At 45.7% G+C, this 27862-nt stretch overlaps 1 protein-coding gene across 3 annotated transcripts; it reads left to right on the plus strand.

Annotated features, from left to right (window-relative positions):
• Positions 1–346: 346 nt before the first annotated feature.
• ANGEL1 (angel homolog 1) lies at positions 347–26221 on the plus strand. Of its 3 annotated transcripts, none has more exons than XR_010839460.1 (10): positions 347–492; positions 3511–4086; positions 5003–5229; positions 5692–5761; positions 6357–6790; positions 9094–9220; positions 9529–10570; positions 21569–21638; positions 22165–22328; positions 23304–26221. XR_010839460.1 is itself a non-coding variant. In XM_059057927.2 (10 exons), the coding sequence occupies exons 1-10, from the start codon at positions 429–431 to the stop codon at positions 23462–23464; spliced, it is 2004 nt and encodes a 667-aa protein (XP_058913910.1). In that variant the 5' UTR covers positions 347–428; the 3' UTR covers positions 23465–26221. The 3 variants fall into 3 exon arrangements, 2 of the variants coding, with proteins under 2 accessions (XP_058913910.1, XP_066884131.1); XM_059057927.2 differs by having other exon boundaries at positions 9529–9639; XM_067028030.1 differs by lacking the exon at positions 9529–10570.
• The last annotated feature ends 1641 nt before the right edge of the window (positions 26222–27862 follow it).

Consider the following 27862-nt stretch of genomic DNA (forward strand, 5'->3'; position numbering starts at 1 on the left):
TCCAGCACCTCATTTTACAGATGAGGTAACTGAGGGGCGGAGATGTTACGTGGTGGACCCAAGGTGAAGCCATAGTGAGGCGGCAGAAGCGGGAATAAAACTGTGGACTTTAAATAATACTATGGTGCCTCCAGGAGGAGTTTAACTTCAAATCCCGGCGCTTCTGCCGCAGCTGAGAGCCAGGCCCGGCCTGCTCCGCTCCGTTGCCTTGGGAACTGGCTTCCCCGCCCAGCGGGGCCCCGCTTAGTCCTGCGATCCCAATAAAGTTGTTGTTGAAGCGTAGTGGTACCATGTGAGCCGTCCCGGGGGCGGAGCCGGGGGTGGGGCGATCCGGGGGCGGGGCCGAACGGAGGGAGACCCGGCGGCCCGCGGCGAGGAAGGGAGGCGGGCACGGGAGCGGGCGCGGGAGCGGGCGCAGGCGGCCGGCCATGATCGCGTCGTGCCTGTGTTACCTGCTGCTGCCGGTCGCGCGCCTTTTCCGCGCCCTCTCAGGTACCGGCCCCGCGTCCTGACGGGCGGGTGCCAGGCCCGGGTCTGCCTCGGCGGGGCCCCGCGGGGCCTGGGGCGGCGTGCGTCGCGGCCGGCCTCACGACCACTTTCCCCCGGCAGTTTCAAGGTGTGGGGAGGCGGCCCTCGGCTCCGCCGTGCCCGTCCTGGACTAAACGAGGCCCGGGCCTGGCCGGCGAGCCTCGTGGGCGGCCCCCTCCTCACGCCTGTGACCTGGAGGCGTCGGGCCACAGTTAACGTGGAGGGAGCTGGGGGAGGGGCCAGAGCTGCCCTTCTCTGGCCACGGGGTTGCGGAGAGGTTCCGGGTCCCGCTGAGTCACTGCGCTGGGGGTCGGGGAGGGTTGGCCGCTCGGGGGCCGAGGAGAATGTACGAATTCTCTGTGGACAGGGGCCAGTCGGCCCTGGGGGCGGATCTGTGGACTGAAGACCTAGACGTACCTGTTTTTCCCCTGGGTCAAATCCACACTCACCTTTCCCAGCCGCCTCTCAGCGGAGTCTGGTTGAAAAAACGAATGCTCAGTATCCAGAGACACACTGAAACCTCAGCTTTGAAGCAATGTCCCGTGCGTTTAGAGATGTAGTGGGGTGGAGGCAATGCCCAGCGGGTACTTAGAGAAGAGTTATTGTTTAACTTTGCCATGATCTGTCTGTGCTCCCCACTCCTGGTCTTTGACGTTCCCGAGGCTCTTATGAGACCATCAGTACCTCTGGGAGATCCCACAGAACCCCCAGACTTTTTTCTGGCATTTTAGGGGGCGGGACAGACTGAGAAGGACTTTTAGAAATAAGAGGTGCAACTGTGGGCATTCTGTGCTTTTCCTTTCTGGAACTTTACACAATATGTGTGTGTGTGTTTGTGTGTGTAATTTCTGTTCGTGTACTTTATATAAAACATTTAATGTGTGTATGTGTATGTTTGTATCTGCCGCTAGAATGCGGGCTCCAGGAGGGCAGGGCCATGTCTGTTTTGCTCACTGTGTCTAGTGCTACCATACTGCCCAGAATGCAGTAGGCACTGAATTCGGGAATGTCTTGTGTGTACATACTTCTCAGAAATTAGGAACTCCACAGAAGTCATTGTTTTCAGAAAACGAATGCATATTCTTCTAACCATGTTGCTGTCATTTCTGGAGCTCTGCCAGTGTCCATAATGGCAGCCGTAGTGACATATACTAGTCCAGAGGTTTCTAGACCAGTAGTCAGAGTTTTAGGTATCACAGAGGAAGGGCCGCCTCCCCCCACCCACTTGCACACACCTATTAAAGTAGTCCCATTTGTATTTGTATATTTGGTTTCTACAGATTTTCTTTTACTAAAAGAATTCTGCTGCTGAAAAACCACCCCCACCAACCAAAACCTGCTGAGTTTGAAAACTAATAACCTTACACATGTAAATCAAAGAACTTCTGCCATCCGATATACATAGAGGATGTTTCAAAGGGCAGGGAATTAGTAAGTTCCTGAGACTAAGGCCAGCAACCCAGCCCATGGGTTTAGGGCAGGGTTTCCCAGTGTCAGTTCTGTGGACGTCTGGGCCTGGGTACTTCACTGTGGAGGTGGATCTTGCACTGTAGGATATTCAGCAGTAGCTTCATCCTGTAACCACTAGATGGCAGTAGCATCCCCACATTTGTGACAACCACTGTGTCTCCAGATAATGCAGAAATGTTCCCTGAGGGCAAAATCACCCCTGGTTGAAAAACCACTGATTGAGGGACGTAAATCCACATAGACCCTAAATAAGATAGTGTCTTTAAACGTTTGGACCATTTTGAAGTTTTTCTTGCCTTTAAAAAAAAATGGAGCTGATAAAATCAATCTCTGGTGATTGAGGGTCATCATCATACATGTCACTTGTCCTATGCTATAAAATAAGTGACTTAGTGTGTGTTGGTGGGGGGGGGAGATTTTGTTTGTGCCAAAATACTGTGCTTGGATTTTGGGGGCCTCTAATTTTATAGTTTTTCCCGCCTGCTTTTTGCCTGTTGGCTGTCACTGTGGCTGCCGTAGCAGAGAGGTGGCAAGCTGTCTCTTGCTGTCAGTTGTTGGCACCTTCTGATTTACAGTCGCTAGAGTACAATGGAATGGGAAAGCTGATAATGAAGTTTGTGAAGATTTGTGAGTAGAATAAATAGATTTGAGAAGAGGACCCAGGGCCTTTGCTAAGAGAGAGATTGTACAGATTTTGAGACACGCTTTTTTTTTTTTTTTTTTTTTTTTTGCGGTACTTGGGCCTCTCACTGTTGTGGCCTCTCCTGTTGCGGAGCACAGGCTCCGGACGCACAGGCTCAGCGGCCATGGCTCATGGGCCCAGCCGCTCCGCGGCACGCGGGATCTTCCCGGACCGGGACACGAACCCGTGTCCCCTGCATCGGCAGGCGAGGCCGAGACACCCTTTTTGTCTACTTTAGGCCTTTTTCTTTTAGAATGCATTCATAGATTAGTGGATTTATAGAACTAGAAAAGCTCTTGGGGATTATCTAGTTCAAACTTCCCTTGTCCTCATTTTACAGTCAAGAGTGAGTCCATCTCACTAGGGGCATTATCCAAGGTCACATAGCTTTGTTAATTTCAGTGCTAGGCCATAACCCACAGTTCTGACTCATTGTCAAGTGCTGGTTCCAGTGTAATGTGGCTCTTAGAACCAGAGAGTTGATGTTAATAGGAGTCTTAACCTCCAGATGAAAGGAGTGTGGTTGTATGTGATCATCTCTGTCCTAGATTATGTGGGATAGCCATTCTTTCATTCACACACTGAGTATTTATCAGATCCCTACCATATGAATTAGTTAATACTTGTAAAGCATTTAGAACAGTGCCTGGCACATAGTAAGCACTTCACTCTAATGATGATGACGTTCCAGGCGCTAAAATGGGCAGGCTCAGTGATGAGCAAGGTGGATATGATTCTTGCTTGTATGGGACTTATTAGAAGTTGGGAGAAGAGCGTGGGTTGGGTGATGCTGTCATCTTATAACATGGCATTTTTGGCTTTCTTCTTAGATGCTTTCTTCACATGTCGAAAAAATGCCCTCGTGGCGAAGAGCTCGTCCCCCCAGGTAGACGGCAACTTTGCCATGGCCCCTCGGGGCCCCGACCAGGAGGAGTGTGAGGGCCTGCTGCAGCAGTGGCAAGAAGAAGGGTCAGGCCAGGCACTCTCAACTGTGAGCGAGGGTCTGTTTGTAGATAAGGGAGTAGCCCAGAGCAGCCTGGCGCTCCTGATGGATAATCCTGGAGAACAGGATGCTGCTTCAGAAGACAAGTGGTCCAGCAGGCAGCTGAGTGACCTGTGGGCAGCAGAGAACCTGGAGGAGCCTTTCCCCGAGGTGCTAGGAGAGGAGCCACTGCCAGAGGTCGAGGGCCCAATGTGGGCAGCGGTCCCGGTGCAGACCGGCCCCCAGTATGCAGACTGTGCTGTCCTTCCAGTGGGTGCCCTGGCTGCAGAGCAGTGGGAAGAGGACCCCGCAGTGGTGGCCTGGAGCATAGCACCGGAGCCTGTACCCCAGGAAGAGGCTCCCATCTGGCCCTTTGAGGGCCTGGGGCAGTTGCAACCTCCCTCATTGGAAATCCCATATCATGGTGAGTCTGAAAACCGGCTGAGTGAGCCGGGGCTGCAGGTTGTCTCAGATGTGTGCACAGTCACTGCTAAAGTTCTCTTGTGTGGAGCTCTGCTGCTGCATTCTGTTTTTCTGAGACTCCTGCAGTGGCAGATCCAGAGGGGCCTTAGAGAGCATTTCATCCAGCCCCATGGCCTTTCAGATGAAGTGATCATGGCACAGAGAGGTAGCAGGACACGCCTAAAGTCACATAGCTAGGTAGTGGCAGAACTGAAAGCAGACCATAGTTCTGATTCTCTACATTATTGGTTCTCTAGAGGTGACCTGGGGTAGGGGTGGAGAGCTCTCAGGGCTCCACTCTCTGCCTCAACCAGGATAAGTCTATTTTTATCTGTGTTATATATCGGGCTTCCATTAAACTTTGGAGAATGAGTGCTGTGGCTCACATGGGTTTGAAATCCATCCTGCAGCTCCCTGCTCGAGGGCACATGGGAGACACATTATGGTTTCTGGCCCTGTAGGCATTTTCAGGTTTAGAGGTCAGGAAACACCCAAGGCTGAGATTACTCTAGAAATGTCTTTAATCTCAGATGACTATTAAGCACATTCATCTGAGTGATTCCCCAGAGACCCATGGATTTATCAGAAGTGAGAAATTGTCGGCCATATTTAGTGAACTTGTACTAGGTGCCAGGTACTATGCTAGGTACTAAGGATACAGTGATGAATAGGCCGAGATTATCTCTGGCTTTGTGGAGCTTATTGTTTCGTCTGAGAATGTCCTTAGAGTGTTGTTCAAATCACCACAGAAAGGGACGAATGACAGGGAAAATGAAAAAAGGATCTCGTCACAGTATCATGGAGTCAGGAGTGGAGATGGTGGGCCCTGTGAATAACATGGACTTACCATGGACCTCTTCTTCCCAACACCTTTGCAGAAATCTTGTGGCGAGAATGGGAGGATTTCTCCACTCAGCCAGATGCTCAGGGCCTGGAGGCAGGGGATGGCCCTCAGTTCCAGTTCACTCTGATGTCCTATAACATCCTGGCTCAGGACCTGATGCAGCAGAGCTCAGAGCTCTATCTGCATTGCCATCCAGACATCCTCAGTTGGAACTACCGCTTTGCGAATCTCATGCAGGAATTCCAGCACTGGGATCCCGATGTGAGTGAAGATGGGGAGATGTGCCATCCTGCATTTGCTCTGGACCCTGGCTGTCTCCCAGTGCTCTTAGAAAATGAATTGAACCCCATAGTTGTTCATATGATTGGCGTCCTGCCTAGGACTGGTGCTTGCCTGCCTGGTGTAATGAGTTTGGGGCAGATGCTAAGAAGACTCTCCGTGGGTACATGCTTTCTAGCACCTTCGTGCAGGGAGGGAGACTTGAGGGATTCAAGGAGCAGGAAAATCCAGCACATGTTACCTGATCTCAGCTTAACTCTGGGCCTGTTCTTGCTGGTAGTGGCTCTCAGGGAAGAGTCAGCACCCAGGGGAAGTTTCAGTGTGACCCAGCCTGAGACTCACAGCAGCTTCCCATGTGGCGTCAGTGCCTGCTCCTGGGGTGAGAGTCGTACTCCAGCGCCCTCCATTACTCTGGAGTGATTGGATTCCTTGTCATTTTCCCAGATCTTGTGTCTCCAGGAAGTCCAGGAAGATCATTACTGGGAGCAGCTGGAGCCCTCTCTGAGAATGATGGGTAATGCCACTCGCTGGCATATTTGCCAGTCTTTCTTCCTACAGCCCTGTCTGCTCTCTCCTGAATGCACTGTATCTTCCTTTCATCCCAGTAAACCCTCAGTCTCACCTGTGAGCTAGCTCCTTTGTGTGGGTGAGAAGGAGAGTCCCGAAGTTTTAAAGCAATTCTGACCTATGTTGCCATTTCATCCTTGAAGTAACCAACCCTGTGAGGCTGAATATTATTATCCCCATTTTACAATGGGGAAACTGAGGTTCAGAAAATTTGTGTGACTAGCTCAAGGTCACAAAGCTATAAATATAAAACTCAGAGGTTGTGGAGCCTGGACTCCAGCTTGTCTGACCCTAGAATCCATGCTTTTTCTGTCAGGTTATTGCTTATACCCTTCTGTCCCTCCTTCCCCTTCTAGCCACTCAGTCATCTGGTTACAACTGTAAGGGAGCCTCTGCAGAACCAAGGAATTGGCAAGGGCAAGGACTCCCCTTATTGAACAGCAGGAGCAGTGCATTAGGCACACATGCCAGGGCTGGGTAGAGGGACCCTAACCCATCGTCAAGCACTCTGACCTATCTCCTTGGTGGGGTGTTCCTTGCAGGCTTTTCCTGTTTCTACAAGAGGAGGACCGGGTATAAGACAGATGGCTGTGCTGTCTGCTACAAGACCACGCGATTCCGTCTGCTCTGTGCCAGCCCTGTGGAGTACTTTCGGCCTGGCTTGGAGCTCCTCAATCGAGACAATGTGGGCTTAGTGTTGCTGCTGCAGCCGCTAGTCCCAGAACGCCTGGGGCAAGTCTCAGTGGCCCCCTTATGTGTGGCAAATACTCACGTCCTGTACAACCCACGTCGGGGCGATGTCAAGCTAGCCCAGATGGCCATTTTCTTGGCTGAAGTGGACAAGGTGGCCAGGTTGTCAGATGGCAGCCACTGTCCCATCATCTTGTGTGGGGACCTGAATTCTGTCCCTGATTCACCTCTTTACAACTTCATCAGGGATGGAGAACTCCAGTACCATGGGATGCCGGCCTGGAAGGTGAAATGGGAGAGGCCACTGCGGGGTTGGCGTAGGGAGAGATTTTGGTGTTGGCATCTGGTGTTGCTTCTGTGGCAGGGACCTCAGTTACACCTGTTCTGCTTCCTGTGGCTTTTTCTTGTTCTATTGATATCTGGTACCCAAGCCTGGAAGTTAGGAGCTCGTGAGTGCCTTTGGTATATTGGAATCCTTTCAGTTTATATCATTAAGTTATGTTTAGTTTACAAGTACATAAGTATATATGTAAGTGCATATAAGTACAAAAGTACATCCCTCTAAGGATTCAGACATTTTAAAATAAGACCAAAGCCCCCTTTATTACCTACATTTCCCACGTCTCCACTTAGAGTCAAGTAATAACTGTTCAAAGTTTATTGGTGTTCTTCAAGGTCATTTTGTATGCATTTGCAGTAGTATCTAAGCTGTTGTGATGATGTAATCATAACCTACATTTATTAAGCACTTACTCTGTGCCCGGTGCTATTTTAAGCACTTTACATGTATTAACTCATTAATTTTCACAATTTCTATCATTGCTTCCATTTTATAAATGAAAAAGCTAAGGTGTAGAAAAGTTAGGTAATTTGCTTACTCTAGTTTTTGCAGGTAGTGAGTGGTGGAGCCAGGATTTGTAACCAGGTAGTCTGGCCCCAGAGCTCCTGCCCTCCAATACTATACTGTGATTGCTTCTAACAGCTGGTATATAATGTACTGTGTGTGTTTATAAATGTGATATATTATGTATATTTCATTTTGTAGCTTGTTTTTTTTCACTCAACAATGTACATATGTATCTATCTCATTCCTTTTAACTGCTGAATGTTTATAACCTAGGTATCTTATAGTTTTATTGTAGTTTATTTGGCTCTACTGAGGAGCATTCAGCTTGTGCTGATTTCTTTACATGTCCCTTAACCTCCCTGTTCTTCTCTTTTGCCCCTGCCGATCCAATTTGTTGCTTAACTTTTGGCAAGGCACAGGGGAGAAAAGACATAAAATGACTGAATTCTTGTTGAGCACTCGGGGCTTTTATTTTAATGAGGTTACTCAAGTGCCAGCGATGTCCTGGTTGCCACATGCACAGAGAAAGGCATTATCCTGCCGGGAAGCTACTATGATCAAGGGGCTCAGGGAATGGGAAGAAGAATTTAGTAAGTGCCTACCACGTGACAGCTGCCGTTAAGCATAGTGATCAAGAGCACTCATTTTGAAGGCAGATAGTCCGTTCAGATGCCCGCTCTGCCACCTTGGGCAAGTTACTTCACTTCCATAAGCCCCATTTGCCTCTTCATACACTGGGGATATAATGGGACCTACTTCAGAGGGTTTTCTTCGGTGGATTACATAAAATAATGCACACAGTGTTTTCCAGTTCCTGCTTCAAAGGAAGCAGTGAGTAATTGGTAGTAGTTATTGTTACCAAGATTCTTAATTGTATGTGGTGTCATTATCCCATTCAATAGTAGAGCACATTGAACCCAAGAGAGTTAACTAACTTGCCCAAAGTCACACAGTTAGTAAATGGCCATTATATTGAAGGTGTGTTTTACTTCCGATGGCATACTGAAAATGTATGGCCTTTAGGGGCAGAGAGATTGTGTCTATCACTGCTCTCTCCCCAGCACTTAGCTAGTAGTGTCTTGCACACAGTTGGCATTCAAATATGTGTTGTTGTTAAATGAAATAAAGGGGATTTTGCTACACACGTTGGAGATACGCAGATGACTGATGTTGCCGAATGTTTCCCCTACTACGTTCTGTCCGTTCCCAGGCTGCTCATTGGCTTTGACCGAGGATGGTGACGTAGATACGGTAAAGTGCTTTGGTGCATTTCCCATTTGGTTTGACCCCGTGGTTTCCCAGTAATAGGCCTAAGATGCTAGACTTTGATCCAGAAGATCCAAAGATCAGGATAAGCCTTTTCCCACTGCAAATTAAAGCCTCTGAAAGTTGACATTCCCTGGGCAGAGTAGTGTAGATTTTTCTGAGCTGAAATTTAGGGGACCATATGTTCACATAGTTCTGTTATCTTTGACTTGCATACCTCACTCTCTTAACCCCTTATTCCTGTCTCATGGACATTTCAGTGTTTCTAGTAAAAAAAAATAAAATAATGGTTTTAAATAGCTCCTTATTTTTAACTTTCCCCTGAGACTTATGTGTTTTGCTTGTGTTACGTACATAGTATGTGACTCTGTGTGTGTGTGTGTGTGTGTGTGTATGTTTGTCTGCGTGTCCCAAAACATGGGCTATTTCCTTTTTCCATCTCAGATTCCTTATTCCCATCTGCTCTTTCCTTGTAGGTATCTGGACAGGAAGACTTCTCCCATCAGCTTTATCAGAGGAAGCTGCAGGCCCCACTATGGCCCAGCTCCCTGGGCATCACTGATTGCTGTCAGTATGTCACCTCCTGTCACCGCAAGAGATCAGGTGAGCACATGCCACATTCTTGGTCGGTTGTCCCTCTGTGCCCATTTTGGGAGAAAGCTGGCACCTCAGTGACAAGAGAAAAGTGTAATTCCCTCAATTCTCTTAGCACGTTCCTTTGTTTTTTCATTGTCCTCCTCATGGTCACCCAATGAAATGGACAACTTTAAATCATAGCCATTGGAAAATCTCCTTGTCTTCAGCGCCAGACTTCCTCTGTGTCCCTACTTGTAAGCTTCTTGGTATTAAGGAAGTCTCAACATGTGGCTCCTCTTCCTGTCTTTCACTGTATGGCTTTTCCTGGTTTACAGAGAGACGTAAGTATAGCCGAGACTTCCTGCTACGTTTCCGCTTCTGCAGCATTGCCTGTCAGCGACCTGTAGGACTGGTTGTTATGGAAGGAGTGACAGATACTAAGCCAGGTAATGGGAACTAAGCTTGTTCCCTAACTTGTTCCAACTAAGCTTGGTCTTCTTTCCTCTTCACCTCTGATATTTGTCAGTTATGTGGTTTCTTAGTCTTTTCTAGGTATAATTCTTAGAGATCAGCTTCTCGTAATAAGTATGCTTAGGAGGAAGGTCAGTGGAGTTCACTGGCCATGTGCAATGTGTTGAGAACATGGACGAGGAATCAAGAGACTTGGGTTCTAACTAGCTCTGAGACCTTGAGTAAGCCGCAAGCTTTTTAGTATTAAGTTGCTAATAACTAGCATGTATACAGCATGTTTAAGAGAGAAAATACACTTGATGGGGCTTTGAAAATCATAAGGTGACAGTACTTCTGGTTGTAATAACAAGTTACTTAAGTAGCAGAGTATACTTGATGTTCTCCCCTTCTTGTCACTGAAAACACTCCAAAGCAACAAGGAGAATGAAAAAGAGAAATGCAAACTCCATCTATGAGAAAGCTAGGAGACCTGAAGATATTTGAAATCATGAACCACAGCACAGGTGGAATGGTTGCAAGAAGCACTGGAGATCATGCAGGGGTGCTGGAGCAGGTATGGAGAGACTGGTCTGTGGGGCCATATGGATCTCCGAAAGAACCAGCAGGGTGCCTTTCTCCAAGGTGAGGAGCGTACCCTGAGGCACAAAATCAAAATCCCTTGTTTCATCAACAAGAATAGGATGTACAGGTTGTAAAAGGATATTGTCTGAACCTCTTTTGGTCCAAAGAGGCAGTAGAGGAAAGACTGATCAAGGAATCAAGCCAAATTTGCATGAAGCAGTCTCTTTAAGTGGTGGGGGGAGGTGTAATACTTAAACTGCGTATTTCTTTTGGCTAGGGGGAAGTAAAGATGGAACAGGACTCACACACAACCCTGCGTCATAAGGAAAATGACTGTTACTTGCAGTGCGTACCCAGGTCTTTGCTTATATAAGCTTTGTACCAATAGCTTGTACATAAAAACCTCAATTCCAAGCTGGGCTGCCCAAAAGGAGCCAGCGTGAGATCTGTACTAAAATACTATAAGAAAAAAAGGTGGAAGAACAGGAAAAATAAAAGGCAGATAAAGAATACTTTGAAGATAAAAATTGTTGCCATGGAGCATATGAAAATTATGATTATTTTCCCATGAATAAAAAAAATTTAAGCAATTGCCTTTATAACATAAGAGTGCAAAAATAAAATAATTGCTTTTATAAAATAAGTTCAAGCACATGGCAAGACATCAGTAGATGAAATGTAAACTACAGAGCTCAGGAAAGAAGTGGAATAAAAAATTTAAGAATCACATAAAATGAAGACAAAATTAGAAGCAGTCCAAGAGAGAATAGGCATTGCTGAAAACAAGGCAAGAGGCAGAGGCCAGGAAGGTTAAAAAGCACTAGAAAGAAAATGACAGTAGTGGAAGTTAAAGAGATTCAACATACACATAGTTCGAGCTCCCAAAGAAGAAACCCAGCATAATAGCACAAAGGGAATATTTAAAGGTATGATTCAAGGAAGATTTTCCCCAAATCAAGAGATCTGACTCCACATTGAGAAGGATATACCATGTCTCAGTAAAAAATGACATAGGAGAGTCAACAGTAAGACATCCTAGTGAAGTTAACAGAAGTCAAAGATAAAATAATCCTTTGGGCAGAACCAAAACATTGGGCTATTTTTAAAGGTTAAAATAATCAGGTAGGCTTCAGACTTTTTAACATTAACATTCGACTCTGGAACACAGGAGAGCAAGGTTTCAAAGAAAGATGGTTTGGTCAAAAATTTTATACTCAACCCAAAGCCTTTCATGAAGAAACTGCTAGAAGAATAACTTAAGACAGCCAAGCAATGACTGAAAAAACTATAGTAAAAGGACTGGTGGTAAGTAATGAATTCATTTTTTTCTCGAAGGAATTTAACTTGAATTGGCATTTTGCACAGAGCAGTGAACATTTCAATGGCTTGGTTTTTTTTTTTTTTTTTAAACTGCAAAGCTAATGTATTATTACACCTGTGGTGATAGCAATAATAATAGTGGTGGCCACCATGCATAGAGCGACTGGCGTGTGCTAGGAACTGGGATAAGTGCTTGGATCAGTTGGGCTTAGGCAGGGAAGCAGTGGCTCAATGTTTTAAGAATTCAAAATCCTAAAGTTAAACAGTAGTAGGATCCCACATAGGTAATTCCATGTTAAGAATAGGTTATTTTTAAAAAATCAGTACTGTACTTGAAACATAAAATAAGCATTTCAATTTAATAACAAAATAAGAACCTTTAAATACACTGACAATCAGTTTGTAAGTAGAATCATTATATGGGGGAAAATATCCAGTTCACTAACAGTGCCCAATGATAGCAGTATTTTCAAAATTGAGATTAAATTTGGGTAAACACACCCATCCTCCACATACTGTGAATGTACCCTTCTGCTTGTTTAGTATCCCCACCCAGGGCCGAACAGGGTCCTGATGAGTCTCTTTCAAGGACTCCAAATCTAAAAACCTACCACCAGGGCTTCCCTGGTGGCGCAGTGGTTGAGAATCCGCCTGCCGATGCAGGGGATACGGGTTCGTGCCCCGGTCCGGGAAGATCCCACATGCCGCGGAGCGGCTGGGCCCGTGAGCCATGGCCGCTGAGCCTGTGCGTCCGGAGCCTGTGCTCCGCAACGGGAGAGGCCACAACAGTGAGAGGCCCGCGTACCACAAAAACCAAAAAAAAAAAAAAAACCTACCACCAGTTTTAGACCATGAGTAGAAAGCCTTAAGTGCAGTACAAGGAGATCATAGTGTGTGATCTTTTTTTCTGGAGGATTTGTTTAGATGTGCTAACAAATAATATTTCCAGTCCAATACCAGAGTCATCCAACTCAAATGTAGACATTCAAACTTGCCAAGTTGACGGTGACACTGACTTTAATGGGAAGCGTCTGAGTTGCCAAAGGAGCTACAGTGCTAGGGAGTGATGGTCTAACTTTCCAACAAGTTGATGTTGCATTGTGCTGGAGTGTTCTACATCACACAAGTTGTATAATTTTAAAAAAAAGTGTGACTCTCACTCTCCCCAACTCCCTTTGTGAAGGAATAATTCATAAGATGGGAATATAAATTTTAAGTCCCCCTCTTGTAAATATTTTTAATTATTAGTGGTATATTCTTTCCGGTATGGTTCTTAAAGACACTGAAATGGGTTATTCTGTTTTCTTTTTCATGAGCATTTGCACATTTCCATGTATCTCCAGAGCTTCAGGTCTTTTTTTTTTTTTTTTCACGGTACGCGGGCCTCTCACTGTTGTGGCCTCTCCTGTTGCGGAGCACAGGCTCCGGACGCACAGGCTCAGCGGCCATGGCTCATGGGCCCAGCCACTCTGCAGCATGTGGGATCTTCCCGGACCGGGGCACGAACCCGTGTCCCCTGCATCCGCAGGAGGACTCTCAACCACTGTGCCACCAGGGAAGCCCTCTTCAGGTCTTTTAACATGTAAAAATAAACCATGTGCCCAATTAAGTGCATTCTAGGAAAAAATATTTGCTAATAAATGACTTCTGTAAACTATTATTCACAAACTGACCAGATGGCCACAGAGGAAAGGCTATCTGATCCGTTTTTGAACCAGGAAAGTTCTGAATCCAGCTCTTCCACTGACCCATCCCTGCACAACTTATTGTCCTCTTCCCAAGTACTTGCAGAAGAACTTACTTGCTTGGCTGCTGCCAGTGCTGAATGGTTCAAGAAGATGTTGCAGCTCAGGTAGAGGCAGTTTTGGCCCATGTGCTCATGTTGCCTGGTGGGACAGGCAGAAGCCTTGAGTCCCATGTAACTGCTGGAGCAGTGCCATTTGTACATAGTGCTGCGTGGGTTGAGAGAAGCAGTTTTCTTTCTTTCTTTTTTTTCTATTCATGTACTAAAAAAGACTTAATTTTTTAAATCCTCACACTAATATGAAAGTTTGCGAAGTGTAAATGTCTAGTTTGGAAATCAGTCCATTGTCTTGCAGGTTCCAGCATTGCTAATGAGAAGTCTGCTGCCATTTTGATTCTTGATCCTTTCTTTGTATATCACCTATTTTGCCTCTCTGAGACTTTCTGGTTCTTATCTCTAATCCCTTGATTTCTAAAATTTCATGATGGTTTACCCTACTCAGGGTGTTGGTTTCATTCATTGTTTTGGATACTCCAGGGCCCTTTCAAATGGAAACTAATTTATTTCGAGTCACATAATTTTGCTGGTAATATAATATTTCTTCAATAATTTCCTACCTTCTGCTTTCTTTTTTTGGAATTACTGTTAATTGGATGTTAGAATCTACCATCTGTGAGATGCTCTCAGCTTGTTCATTCCTTCTAGTGATTTTAAATTTCTGCCATTATATTTTTAATTTCCAAAAGCTCTTTTTAAAAGTTCCTTCTTTTTTATACCATTGTTTTTTTTTTTTTTTTTTTTTTTTTTTTTTTTTTTTTTTTTTTTTTTTTATGAATCCAATATTGCCTTTCTACTACTGAGGATGATAATTTTTAAAATTCCATCTGTTCCTTCCAAGGTTCTTTTAATTAAGAGTTAGTTTCTTCCTACCCCACTATTTGTTTGTTCCCGAAGATTCCATCAGGTGTCCATTCACATTTAGGCATGAGACATGAAAACCTAATGGCTCTGTGTAAGGGATGGCTCTAGTTGACTGGTGAGTTTATTGTGCCAGGTTTGATTTTCACCTCCCACCTCTTTTCTGGAGTAATGGTAACTCTGATTCCTGACCTCTTACATGATTCAGAAGCCTAAATTGGCTTGCCTTTTGCTGGAGAGAAAACCATTTTCAATATCCTGCTGGTCACTGTGATTTTTCTGATTCAAAATGAAGATATTAGTGTTAGGAACATTTATGTTCCAAATAACATCACATCAATCATCACAAAGTGCAACTGCAGTATTTAACAAGGAATAATAGTCAGAAAATAACTAATGGTTGAAGGTTTTTTTTTTTTTTTTTTTTTTTGTGGTACGCGGGCCTCTCACCGCTGTGGCCTCTCCCGTTGCGGAGCACAGGCTCCGGACGCGCAGGCTCAGCGGCCATGGCTCACGGGCCCAGCCACTCCGCGGCATGCGGGATCCTCCCGGACCGGGGCACGAACCCGTGCCCCCCGCACCGGTAGGCGGACTCTCAACCACTGCGCCACCAGGGAAGCCCTGGTTGAAGGTTTTAATTCATCTTTCTCAGTTCACAATAGTTTAAGTAGATAAAAAATAACTAAGAATATAGAAGACTTAAATAACATGTTGTATGGTAAATCTTTTTTTTCTTTAAATAAATTTATTTTATTTTTTTATCTTTGGCTGTGTTGTGTCTTTGTTGCTGTGCGCACGCTTTCTCTAGTTGTGGCTTCTCTTGTTGCGGAGCATGGGCTCTAGGCACACGGGCTTCAGTAGTTGTGGCTCACAGGCTCCAGAGCATAGGCTCAGCAGGTGTGGCACATGGGCTTAGTTGCTCCGCAGCATGTGGGATCATCCCAGACCAGGTCTCGAACCTGTGTCCCCTGCATTGGCAGGTGGATTCCCAAGCACTGTGCCACCAGGGAAGCCCCCTGTATGGTAAATCTGATTGATACATATCAAACTCTGAACACTGAAAGCAGAGCAAAGACATCTTTTAAAATATCCACAGGAAATTCCTCCTGGGCATTGGCCATATATTAGACTACCACAAAAAAAAATCAGTAAATTTCAAACAGTAGAAATAGTATAGCCAACTTTCCGTGATCACACATGCATTAAAAATAGAAGTTAAGTGGCTTCCCTGGTGGCACAGTGGTTGAGAGTCCGCCTGCCGATGCAGGGGACACGGGTTTGTGCCCCAGTCTGGGAAGATTCCACATGCCGCGGAGCGGCTGGGCCCGTGAGCCATGGCCGCTGAGCCTGCACTCTGCAACGGGAGAGGCCACAACAGAGAGAGGCCCACGTACCGAAAAAAAAAAAAAAAAGAAGTTAAAAGAATGCTATCATCTGGACATTAAAAAAATTTCAAACAACTTTTGGGTCAAAGATGAAATTTAAACTGAAACTGCAGAGTGTGTAGAAAATAACAATAATGAAAATACCATATATTTGTGGTATATAGCTAAAATAGCGTGCATTGAAAAATTCATAGAATTATATAGAATATCTTGAATCAGAGAATTATATTGATAAGAAAAGGTTAAAGTAAGTAAATTAAGTATCCCCCAAGTTAGAAAAGAGAACAAGCTGAAAGAAAGCAGAAGATGAAAATGAAAGTAATTTAGAGGACAGAAAAACAGTAGGATTTATAAGCTCTAAAAATCAGTTGGTTTTTTGGGTGAAAAACAGCTGTCAGATTAGCTAACCTATTACCTAACCTATTTAAGGGGGCAGGGGAGGAGCAAGTAAAAGTATTCAGATGCAGAAGAATTAAGAGGATTATAAGGGGGTTCTTTTCTCAACTGAGTGCAAAAGAAATTGAAAACTTAGATGGCCTATGTTAATTTTAGAAAACATAATTTACTAAAACTGATTGTGAAAGAGAGACATAACATAAATAGATTACTGCAGGGTGAAAAAATAAAGTTCTCAGAGATACAGTCCCACAAAAACACCATGTTCATGTTGATAGAACGTCATCAAACCTTTAAAAAACTTGTAATTCCATTACTGTTTAAGTTGTTAAAGAGCACAGCAGAAGGGGTCCAAGTTATTTTTACAAAAGAAGTATTTGACACCAACACCTGACAACAGTTACACAGGAAAAGAAAACTACAGACCTTAATATTCTCCACTTATGAATATTGATGCCAAAAATGTACATAGAAGATCAGGAAACAGATTCTAACATCACACTGAAAGAGCAATATACTGTGGCCAAATGGAGTTTATCAGAAATATGAAGGTAGTTCAGTATTGGGAAATCTATTAATGTTTTTATCATGCTAATAAATATATGAACTCTCTTAAAATATAGAAATGCATGTCATCCTGTAGATGTCAGAGACATTTGTTAAAATTTAACATCTATTCCAGATTCTTTTAAAAAGAACCTTCTTAAGGAAAAAACAGATAATTCCTTACACCCTTAAAATACATTTATCTTGGTCAGTCAGCGCTTTGGTGCACCATGGAGGAAGGGGCGTGGAGCCGCCAGGTGCCTGAAAAAGAAAAAAACAAAAGCATTTATCTCAATCCAAAAATGAGCATCTTGCTTAAAGAAGACAATCTAGTAGCATTCCTGTCAAAGTTGAGAACAAGATAGGGATGACCACTGTCATTCAACTTTGAGAGACACCAGCCACAGAATTAGAAATAGAACATAGAAATATAGGCAAGAAAATAGAAGTAAACAATGGAAAGTAGGGGGTAAACTATTGCTGTTAATATGGTTATATAACTGGTTATCCAAGAGAATCAACTAACAACTATTATTAGCATTAATTCTGGAAAATATCTGGCTAGAATATTAATATACATAAGTCAGTAGTATTCATATAATAAAACAATGATATATTTGTTAAAAGATGTAATTTTAAGAAGACCCTATCTATAATAGCAACAAAAAGAGAAAACAATTTAACAGGGAAAATGTAGGAATATTTCATTTCATCTAAATTAACAAATTTATTGGCATGAAGTTGTCCATAACATTCTCTTACCTTTTTTTGAAAAACAACTTTATTGAGGTGGAATTCACATACCATAAAATTCACCCATTTAAAGTGTACAAATCAGTGGCTTTTAGTATATTCAGAGTTGTGGAACCATCATCACAATCTAATTTTACAACATTTTCATCACCCCCCAAAGGAATCCCATATCCATTAGCAGTTATTTTCCCTTTACCCCTCCCCTTGTAAAAAATTAACAGTGGACGTATGGGTTTCTGGACTCTCAGTTCTAGTCCATTCATCTATATGCCTATCCTTATGCCAGTACCACTCTGCCTTGATTATTGTAGCTTTGTATAAGTTTGAAATAGAGAAGTGTAAATCTCGTAACTTCATTGTTGTTTTTCAAGATTATTTTGGCTATTCTGGGTCTCTTACACATTTCTATGTGGATTTTAGGATCACCATGTCAATTTGTGCAAAAACGTTAGTTGGGATTTTGATAGGGATTTACAGATCTGTAGATCAGTTTGGGAAGTGTTGCCATTTTAACAGTATTATCTTAACGATCAGTGAACATGGAAGTTTTCCCATTTATTTAGATCTTTAATTTCTTTCCATGTTTTATAGCTTTCAGTGTGTCTTATACTTCTTTTGTTAAATTTATTTGTAACTAAAATTCCTTTTGTTACTTTTATAAATGGAAATATTTTCTGAATTTCTTTTTTTTTTTTTTTTTTGCGGTACGCGGGCCTCTCACTGTTGTGGCCTCTCCCGTTGCAGAGCACAGGCTCTGGACGCGCAGGCTCAGCGGCCATGGCTCACGGGCCCAGCCGCTCCGCGGCACGTGGGATCTTCCCGGACCGGGGCACGAACCCGCGTCCCCCGCATCGGCAGGCGGATTCCCAACCACTGCGCCACCAGGGAAGCCCCTGAATTTCATTTTTGGATTGTTCATTGCTAGTGTATAGAGATGCAATTTTTGTATATCAGTCTTGTATCTTGCAATCTTTCAAACTCAATTTTTAAAAAATTAATTTATTTATTTTTGGCTGCATTGGGTCTCCATTGCTGCGTGTGGGCTTTCTCTAGTTGAGATGAGCAGGGATTACTCTTCGTTGCGGTGCACCGGTTTCTTATTGCGGTGGCTTCTCTTGTTGTGGAGCAGGAGCTCTAGGTGCACAGGCTTCAGTAGTTGTGGCTCACGGGCTCTAGAGCGCAGGCTCAGTAGTTGTGGCATGTGGGCTCAGTAGTTGCAGCTCTTGGGCTATAGAGCGCAGGCTCAGTAGTTATGGCGCACGGGCTTAGTTGCTCTGCAGCATGTCGGGATCTTCCCCGACCAGGGCTCAAACCCATGTCCCCTGCATTGGCAGGCAGATTCTTAACCAGTGCACCACCAGGGAAGTCCCTCAAACTCATTTATTAGTTCTAATAGTTTTTTAGTGCATTTCTTAGGATTTTCTATATATAAGATCATGTTATCTTGCAAATAGAAATAGTATTACTTTTTTCCATTCCAATTTGGATGCGTTCTATTTCTTCCATAATTGTCCTGGCTAGAACTCTCATTACAGTGTTGAGTGGTGACAGCGAATATTCTTGTCTTATTCCTGATCTTAGGGGTAAAGTTTTCAGTCTTTTAGCATTGAATATGATGTTAGCCGTGAGGTTTTTTTGTTTGTTTTCTGTTTGTTTGTGTTTTGTGGATTCCCTTCACCAGGTTGAGGAAGTTCTCTTTTATTCCTAGTTTTTTAAGTGTTGTGGGGTTTTCTTTTGGTCATAAAGGAGTGCTGGATTTTGTCAGATATTTTTTCTGTGACTATTCAGGTAATCATTTGTTTTTTGTTCTTCAGTATTCTATTAATATGATGTATTATATTAATTGATTTTCAGATGTTAAACCAACCTTACATTTTTAGGATAAATCGTTTTTGGTCATAGTATGTAGTCATTTTTCTATTTTGCTGGATTTAGTTTGCCAGTATATTGTTCTGAGACTCGTTTTTCCAACATGGGGGAGGAGGAGTTTCCCCCAACGCCAACAAACAATTCAACTCAATTCTGACACTGTCTCCCCAGCGATAGCATCAGATTCCACAGGTTAAGGGCTCAATTCTACAAGACCCACCCCTCCAACACTTCAGGTGCCTGTCAAAAGACCAGGTTGTTCCCTGTGCTTCTTCTGACCAACAGGCTATAAAGCAGAGGTTCCCACTATCCCCTCCTTCCTTGGGTTAGATTAATTTGCTAGAGTGGTTCACAGAACTTAGAGAAACATTTCACTTGCTAGATCATTTGTTTATTATAAAAGGATATAACTCAGGAACAGCTGTACAGAAGAGATGCGTAGGGCAAGGTATGTAGGAAGGGATGTGGAGCTTCCATGCCCTCTCTGGGTGCACCATTCTCCCTCGAATCTCCATAAGTTCTCCAACCTGGAAGCTCTCCGAACCCTGTGCTTTTTGGGTTTTATGGAGGCTTCATTACATGGGCATGATTTATTAAATCCTTAGTCATTGGTGATTGATTCCACCTCCAACCAGTCTCCGCTCCCTAGAGGTTATAGGGTGGGACTGAAAGTTCCTCTAATCACATGGTTGGTTCCATTGGCAACCAGCCCCCAACCTTAGCTATTTTACAAAATTGCCTCATGAACATAACAAAAGGCACCTTGCTCAGTTCTCAACACTCAGGAAATTCTAAGGGTTTGAGAGTTTTGGGAGTTTTGAACCAGCAACTGTGGACTAAGACTGTACGTGAAGACTGACTATAGATGAGAAATACATATTTGGTCATCCGAATGACCAAATATACATTTCTTATAAATCACAGAACTGTAATTGTTGAGGCATTTTACATCTACATTCATAGGCGATATTAGTCTGTAGTTTTCATTCTTTGTGATGTTTTTGTCTAGTTTTTATATGAGAGTAATACCTCGTAGCATGAGTTGGGAAGTGTCCCCTCTTTTATATTTTGGAAGTATTTGTGGAGGATTCATATTACTTTTTTTTTTTTTAATGTTTAGCAGAATTCACTAGTAAAGCTATCTGAGCCTGGGCTTTTCTTTGTGAGAATATTTAAATTACTAATTCAGTCTCTTTAATTGTTATAGAACTATTCAGATTTTCTTCTTTTTCTTGAGTCAGTTTGTGTGGTTTTTGTCTTTTTAGGAATTTGTCCATTTTACCTAAGTCATCTAATTTGTTGGTATACAGTTGTTTATTGTATCCCTATAATTTTTTTATTTCTTAAGGTTGGTGGTGATGGCCCCCTCTTTCATTCCAGGTTTTAGTAATTTGAGTTTTTTCTTTTTTTTGGGTCAGTCTAGCTAAGGGTTTGTCAATTTTGTTGATCCTTGTTATCCATTTTCTTAGTTTGGGTTGTTAAAACACCATAGCCTGAGTAGTTTATAAACAACAGAAATTTATTTATCACAGTTCTGGAGGCTGGAAGTTCGAGGTCAGGGTGCCAGCAGGTCCAGTTTGGGTGAGGACCTTTCCTCTGGGTTGCTGATTGCCAACTTACTGTTGCATCCGTACATGGCAGAAAGGACAGCTCTCTGGGATCCCTTTTATAAGGGCATTAATCCTGTTCATGAGGGCTTCACCCTCAAGGCCAAATTACCTCCTAAAGGCCCCACCTCCTAATGCCATCACACTGGGTGTTAAGATTTCAACATATTTTGGGGAGAGACAAACATTCAGTTCATAATACCTATTAATGTCAGTAAGATCTGTAATAATATCCCCTCTTTCTTTCCTGATATTGGTAACGTGTGTCTTTTTTCTTTGTGTATGTGTGTGTACATGTATAGATGTGTATAAGTATGGATACGTGTGTTTGCATACATATGTATACACATAAATACACAGATACATATATGCATACAATGGATGGTGGGTGATAGAAAATCTCTGGAGGAATACACCAGGAATTTGTTAACATTGGTTGCCTTTGGAGAGAGGAATTGAGTGGCAAGTTCCCAGAGTGGGAGGGAGCTCTTTTCACTGATATTTTTCTCTACATTTTGATTTTTGTACCATGTGACTGTATTACCTATTCTAAAGAATGAATTTAAATTTTTTAAAAAGTTGCTGAGCCAGGGAAGAAATGTCTGTGTTAGAGACCTCTGTCTGTCTGCTTCCTGAGGTTCTTGACTTTGGTCCATTGTTTTCTTCCTCTCCTCACCTTTTCCCTTTCCTTTTTCCCTTCTGGAACAATCCAGTCAAGGATCAGAGTGGGATTTCAGGGTGTAAGGTTCTAACCCTGCTTCACTGTCTGTGATTGATAAAACCCTTTCTCTCCGGTCTTCTACAGAGCGACCTGCTGGCTGGGCCGAGTCTTTTGTTGAGGAAGACATACCTGAGCCTGAGCCTGACTTCCCCAGGTAATCTTCTTCCAGTTCCCTTCTGCTTGCATTCCAGTCCCATTGAGGTGTATTAGAGAGATTCCTGTTGGCTTTCCTGGGGCTGATTTGGGGGAACACATTTTGCTGAGCTCTCTCTTCCCCTTGTGTGTGCTAAGTTTATGGAGGAACATAACTGGTGTGCAGAGGCCAGAGGTGACCCACCTAGGTTCTTGCAGATGGAAAGCCCCTGCACTTTTCCATTGGGAGTAAGGCCTCACAGAAGAGCTTGCTGACCCATGGACAAGTGTACATTAGGCATACTTCACCAGGTAGCAAGAGGAGAGTGGGGGGTGAGGAATGTCAGCAGGACTGTATATAAATGTCTCTGTTTCTAGGCTAATTTTAGCTAAGAGTCTCAGCCTCTTAATTAGCATGGGAAGGCATTTGCTGAGGTTGAGTTATTTGGGATCCTCCCTTAAAAAACTTGATAAAACCCACAGAGAAGTGACCTTGGGAAAAGTTCAGTAGTGTTTGTTGACTGACATCTTCCCCTCCATCCCCGAAGGACTGTAGGCACCATCCAGCACTGCCTCCACCTGACCTCGGTATATACTCATTTCCTGCCCCAGCATGGCCGCCCAGAGGTCACCACAATGCCCTTGGGTCTTGGAATGACAGTAGATTACATCTTCTTCTCAGCTGAGTCCTGCGAGAATGGGAACAGAACTGGTAAGCTTGGTGGATCCTGGATTCCTAGAAGCCACCCCCAAGAGTCCCTGGGAACTGGTGGTAGGTCAGGCATTTGATCACATGGCTTGGGCTGCTGGGACCTGAGCAGCAAAGGAGCAGATCTCATACCTACCTGACACCGGTCATCCTCATCATACTTCCCTTAGGCCATTTGCCCGGCTTCTGTTTTTATCCTTGCAGCATTAGAGAGATGTGGGCAGAACAAGCTGTCCCTCGTTTTTTTTTTTGTTTGTTTTTTTTTTTTTGCGGTACGCGGGCCTCTCACCGCTGTGGCCTCTCCCTTTGCGGAGCACGGGCTCCGGATGCACAGGCTCAGCGGCCATGGCTCACGGGCCCAGCCACTCCGCGGCATGTGGGATCTTCCCGGACCAGGGAACGAACCCGTGTCCCCTGCATTGGCAGGCGGACCCTCAACCACTGCGCCACCAGGGAAGCCCTGTCCCTCCTTTTTAAAGATGAAAATGGAGCACCAGGAGGTGCTCTATTGGATTTGTTCAGTGGCAGCTGGTTAGTAAGGGACTTGGGTAGGTTAGAAACCCTCTTTCCTATCTTCTCACCCCTCACAGCAGTCACAGTATAGCAGTCTATCAGCCCCATGCCTGTTTTGTTTAAAGCATGTCTTTTAAAATGTTTGGATTTTCTGTTGAGAAATCAAATTTTATATAGCAAATCTGGACTTTGGCTTCTCTTGGAAAATCAGAAGATCTTGTAATGCTGGGCTTGGACGTGCACTCTAGTTTGCCGCAGTCCCACTGAAGCCACCCGGCTTCGTTCGCTGACATATCATGGCACACCTGAGAAAATGAGGCCTCCGCCAGAGGCGGCAGGAGGTGAGGGAGGGTAGGGCCGCCGAGGAAACGCAGCCTCCTAAGGTGGAGCTCCCGCAGGGCCCCCCCAACCCCGTGCAGTTTGGCTGTGGCTGCCTTACCCACTGGCCTCTGCTTTATGCTCCAGATCGCAGGCTTTGTCGGGATGGAACTCTCAAGCTCCTGGGCCGGCTCTCCCTCCTCTCTGAAGAGACTCTCTGGGCTGCCAATGGCTTACCCAACCCCTTCTGCTCTTCAGACCACCTCTGCCTACTGGCCAGCTTCGAGATGGAAGTCACCGCCCCATGATGGTCTCCCAGGGGAAGAGAGCTTCTCTTCCAGAAGAGCCACCTGGATCAGAGACTCTGGAAATATCCCATGCTTCTGGAAACTTAGATCCAAGAAACTTACATCCCCTCCCCTCCCCTCCTTGTTCCCTTTCTCCCATGGCTAGATTTCCTCCAGGCCTGTCCACATTCTCTGCCTGTGGTCCCTGCCCCACCCCAGCCTCTTCCTAAACCTGTGCCGCATACTGGGTGGCCCTGGGAGAGGCAGAAGGGGGGGGGTTCCCCCTTCCTTCTATGTATCCGTCGCTCCCTCTTGATTTTTAATTACCAGGTTGTGGGAGCTATTGATCTCATTCGTTATTTGTTTTCAGGCCGTTTCTTGGTACGGTGCCTTCTGACCTGACCTCCCTGCCTGAGACCCCTGGGCCCAGCCCTCTTGCCAGACACACCCACGTGAGATGTGTGTTGTGTGTGCATCCTCTCGGGGTGGGACTGCTCCGCGCAGCCATGCCTGTCTCTGACTAGCCCACTTTCCACACTGGGGCTGTCAGCCTAGGGGCAGGTGGAGGGTGTGACCCGGTAGCTGTGTGCTGCCAGGCACGTGGGCACCTGGCTGCCAGCGGCAGGAGCGTGGGCCCGTCTCTCCTTTTATCGTCTGTGTTTCATTCGGTGTCCATCCTGCCAACCAGGGCATCCTCATCGTCCGGGCTCTGGTAACAAGTGCGCCCCGTGAGCTGGAGCAGCGGATTCAGGGATGCCCTCGACCCAGAGCTCCCCACAGGCCTGGCAAGCTTCCTCTAGGGCTCATCCCCTTCCCCAGGCTGCCCTGTGGGAGGCCAGAGTTTGAACCCCTGTGTGGGGTCCGTGGGCAGGGGTAGTGGATTGAGGTGCCAAACTCTTTAAGCATGAGGAGGAAAAACTGTCAGCAAAAACTCCTATCTCACTGGAGGACTGAGGCGAGGGTGGGAGTCCCAGCGGGGAGAGAGCTGGCAGGTTCTGCAGCTGCCTCAGCTGGGACGCAAGACCTCAGGGACTTGTTCCCTTCCCTCTGCACAGCTAAGCTGCATTTCTCTGTTCCTCTCCTCCCACTGCTCTTTACTCTTTGCTGCCTCCCCCATCCCCTTCCTTTTTTCCCCTGGAAGAGCCTGGTATTTAGCTCAGGCCAGACCTTCTCAGCAGAAAGGTGACCCTGGGCAAAACTGGCCCAAGAACCGGAGGTGGCAGTGCTCCACTTCTGGCAAGGCCTCGGCGGCTCATGGCCTCTGCTTTCCCTCTCCTGGTGCAGAAGCACCCTGGCCCCTTCAGGGGGTGCTCCCTTGCCCACATGAGTCACCTGCATGCCTGAATCCTGCACTGCTGGGTGTAGCTGCTGGCCCTGCAGACTTGACTTGCTGTTGGCCCACTTGGCCTCCAGGATGGGACTGAAGGATATAGCTGAGAGGCTGGAGTTCAGGACAGTTAGCTAGAGGTTAATGTTTTCTCATTTTTTTGAGAGCCAAAGACCCAGCTTGAATAATTGTGCTGCGTTCATGGTTATAAGCTTTCCATGCCTGGGTTCTGGGGAATTTATCTATTCATGTATATTTTTAAACATTGTTTCCTGGGTACTGGGCATGTGCCTGTCTGAGCCCCAGGCCTATCTGTCCACACTCCACCATCCACTCTGTTTGCCTCTCCCTGGGCATCTCCTGAGATGGTCTCAAGAAAGTGCCCTGTTGGTTTGTAGGACTAGGGCCCATCACTGTTTTTTTTTCTGCCAGGAAATGTAGTTTAAAAATGGCTAAAGATGGCAGAGGGCAGGAGCTTGATAGATGATCTGTTCCTTGTTTTCTTATTTGTTTCCGTCTTGGAAATGAAACGGGGTTTTAAATGGTCATTTGAACTCTCTTTTCCAAATAAAGGTTTACCTTTCCCCCCTACTGTTGGTTATTTTATTAGGATCCTGAAAGGCATGGGGGAGGGAAGGACTGGGGAATGAGGTGGGCAGAGAGGAAGAGACTGATCCTGGGATGGGGCCTCAAACCTGAGATCTAGACCAGAGAAAAGGGTTATCATCTCCCTCTGCTAATTGAGCAGATGCCCACTGCTCTGAGGCCTGGGAGCAAGGGCTTGAGCGCAGCCTCCTGCCTGGACTTTCGTGGGGTGCAGCTCTCTTCTCCATCCTCGCCAAGCTAGAGAATACTGCTTTCAGCTGCTCTCATTCCATCTGCTGCCCCTGTACCTCCCGTACCTCCGCCTAGTCCAAGCAGAGGAGGATCTGTGGCGAAAGAAGGATGAGAAGTGTTTTCCTGGTCAAAGCTATGGCAGCTGCATGAGGCATGATGCATGTGGCAAATGCCTCTTGCCACGCTTCTATTTTTGATCATCTCTTCTGTGTTCAGGAGCCAGGGCTGAGCTGTGAGCCACCTGTTGCTGGCAAGGTTTCTCATCTTTCCCGGGCCTCACTGTGCTGGGACTTCATCTTCCTCTGGCCTTCCTGTGCAGCAGGTCCACCAGCTCCTGTGCCCGTGGGAAGAAGCCCTGAGACAGGTGTGGTTTTCTGCCTTACTTGAACAGAATCCCAGACCCCACACCTCTGAATCAGTACCTGAGAATCTGGGTTACTTAAAGCTACCTGGGTACCAGTTGAACCACCTGGGTTGGGATTTAGCCAGGGATTAGGAACACCACTTGTCATCTTGGCCTGGTCACTTGGTGACTGTGGGTAAGTTAACCCCTCCCTATGTTGCACATATCTTGGTGAAATAGAAATTAAAGTCATATTCTTTTGCATGCGTGAGGGACTTTCAGATCTGAAATTACGTTATTTGAAGGGATGCTAAGAATCCCAGAGTATTATTGGTAATTATAATAATTGGTAATTAGTGGTAAGAGTTGGAATTGAGGGTGGGTAGTTCTCCCTAGTCAGCCTGGACAATTGGCCCTGGGGACTTGGAATTATTTCATAGCTCCTAAGCTTTGAGGTATGTCCCCAGAGACCCCTTTCCTGGCCTGGAGGGCTTCCCCCTGGTGAGGTGAGTCATGTAGCATCTGCACAGGCACTTTGATTCGCAGTTTCCAGAGTGCTTCCACTTCCATGATCAGTAGACAGTTGCACTACAAGCTGGCAGTTCAGGTGTGCATATCTTACCGTTATATCCAAGGAAACAGAGATCCCAAAGAGGTAAACTAACTGAGACTCTCCTTTTTTCTTGCCACCCAACACCTCAGAACACAGCCTTTCCTGGGAGTAGAAGAGACAGGTTGTCTTGTAAGGCAGATACATGGGGCTGGGGCTGGGAGAAGGGAAATAACCAACCAGCCCTCTGCTGCTGGCTTTTCTTTTTTTTTTTGTTTCTTGCGGTATGCAGGCCTCTCACTGTTGTGGCCTCTCCCGTTGTGGAGCACAGGCTCCGGACGCGCAGGCTCAGTGGCCATGGCCTACGGGCCCAGCCGCTCCGTGGCATGTGGGATCTTCCCGGACCGGGGCACGAACCCGTGTCCCCTGCATCGGCAGGCGGACTCCCAACCACTGCGCCACCAGGGAAGCCCTGCTGGCTTGTTTTTAAACCCTGTTTTTTCTCCCCAGTTCTTGCTCTGGTGTAGCTACTGGATTAGATTGTTTTCTGATTGGTTACATAAGGCAAAGCATGGCTTCCCGTCTTCTGGGAGCAGGAGGGGCCCACCTCCTCTAGTTTCCCCCCCAGGGAGAGAGAGCAAAACAAAACTGTCCCAGGCAAGAGCCAGCCAGATGAGAACCTGGTAGGGTGATCTCTCCCAGGTTAGGAGAATGAGACCTGAACTGGAAACTCTGCCTTCTCCCCCATCCCTAGTCAGTTCCTGTGCACATAATACCAGAGGCCTCACACAGCTGCGGAGAGGAGTGGAGTCTCCACACTTAACATTCTTGGAGGTTTTCTCTTTCCCATGACCAGGTCCTTTCTGGCTGGGGGTTGGAGGGAGTACACATTCCCATGTGGGCTGCTGAGAGCGCTGTCCCTCAGCCCACCTAAGGTGGCCCATCTCCAACCACCTGCCAGGCCTCAGCGGGCCCCTCACCCCCTTGGCGAACACTACAAGGGTTACCAGGCAGCCTCCATGTGGCCCAGTCGGCTTGGTCTCTCGTATGACCAGCACTTCCTATCACCACTGCCCTCCACAGTCATGGTCAAGATGTCAGATCCTGGCAGATGTGGGTGCAGAGCTTCAGTCTCTTCATGTCCAGGGCTCTGAGAAGTGCCACCTGCATTTAAAGGTCCAACCCACTTTAGTCATGTGCCTAAACTAGGCAGGCACATGCTGTGAGCTTGAAAGAAAGGAAGAAGGAAATGCGGTAATCCCCCCCAGCAAGCTGGGTTCTGGTCCTCTTGGGAGTCCGTAATTGGCACTTACCTCTGCATCAATTCTAAGAAGTGGCCAAGCAGTGTCCACGGTGAGCCTG

This window comes from Kogia breviceps, chromosome 3 (genome assembly GCF_026419965.1).
Source record: "Kogia breviceps isolate mKogBre1 chromosome 3, mKogBre1 haplotype 1, whole genome shotgun sequence".
NCBI lineage: Eukaryota > Metazoa > Chordata > Mammalia > Artiodactyla > Physeteridae > Kogia > Kogia breviceps.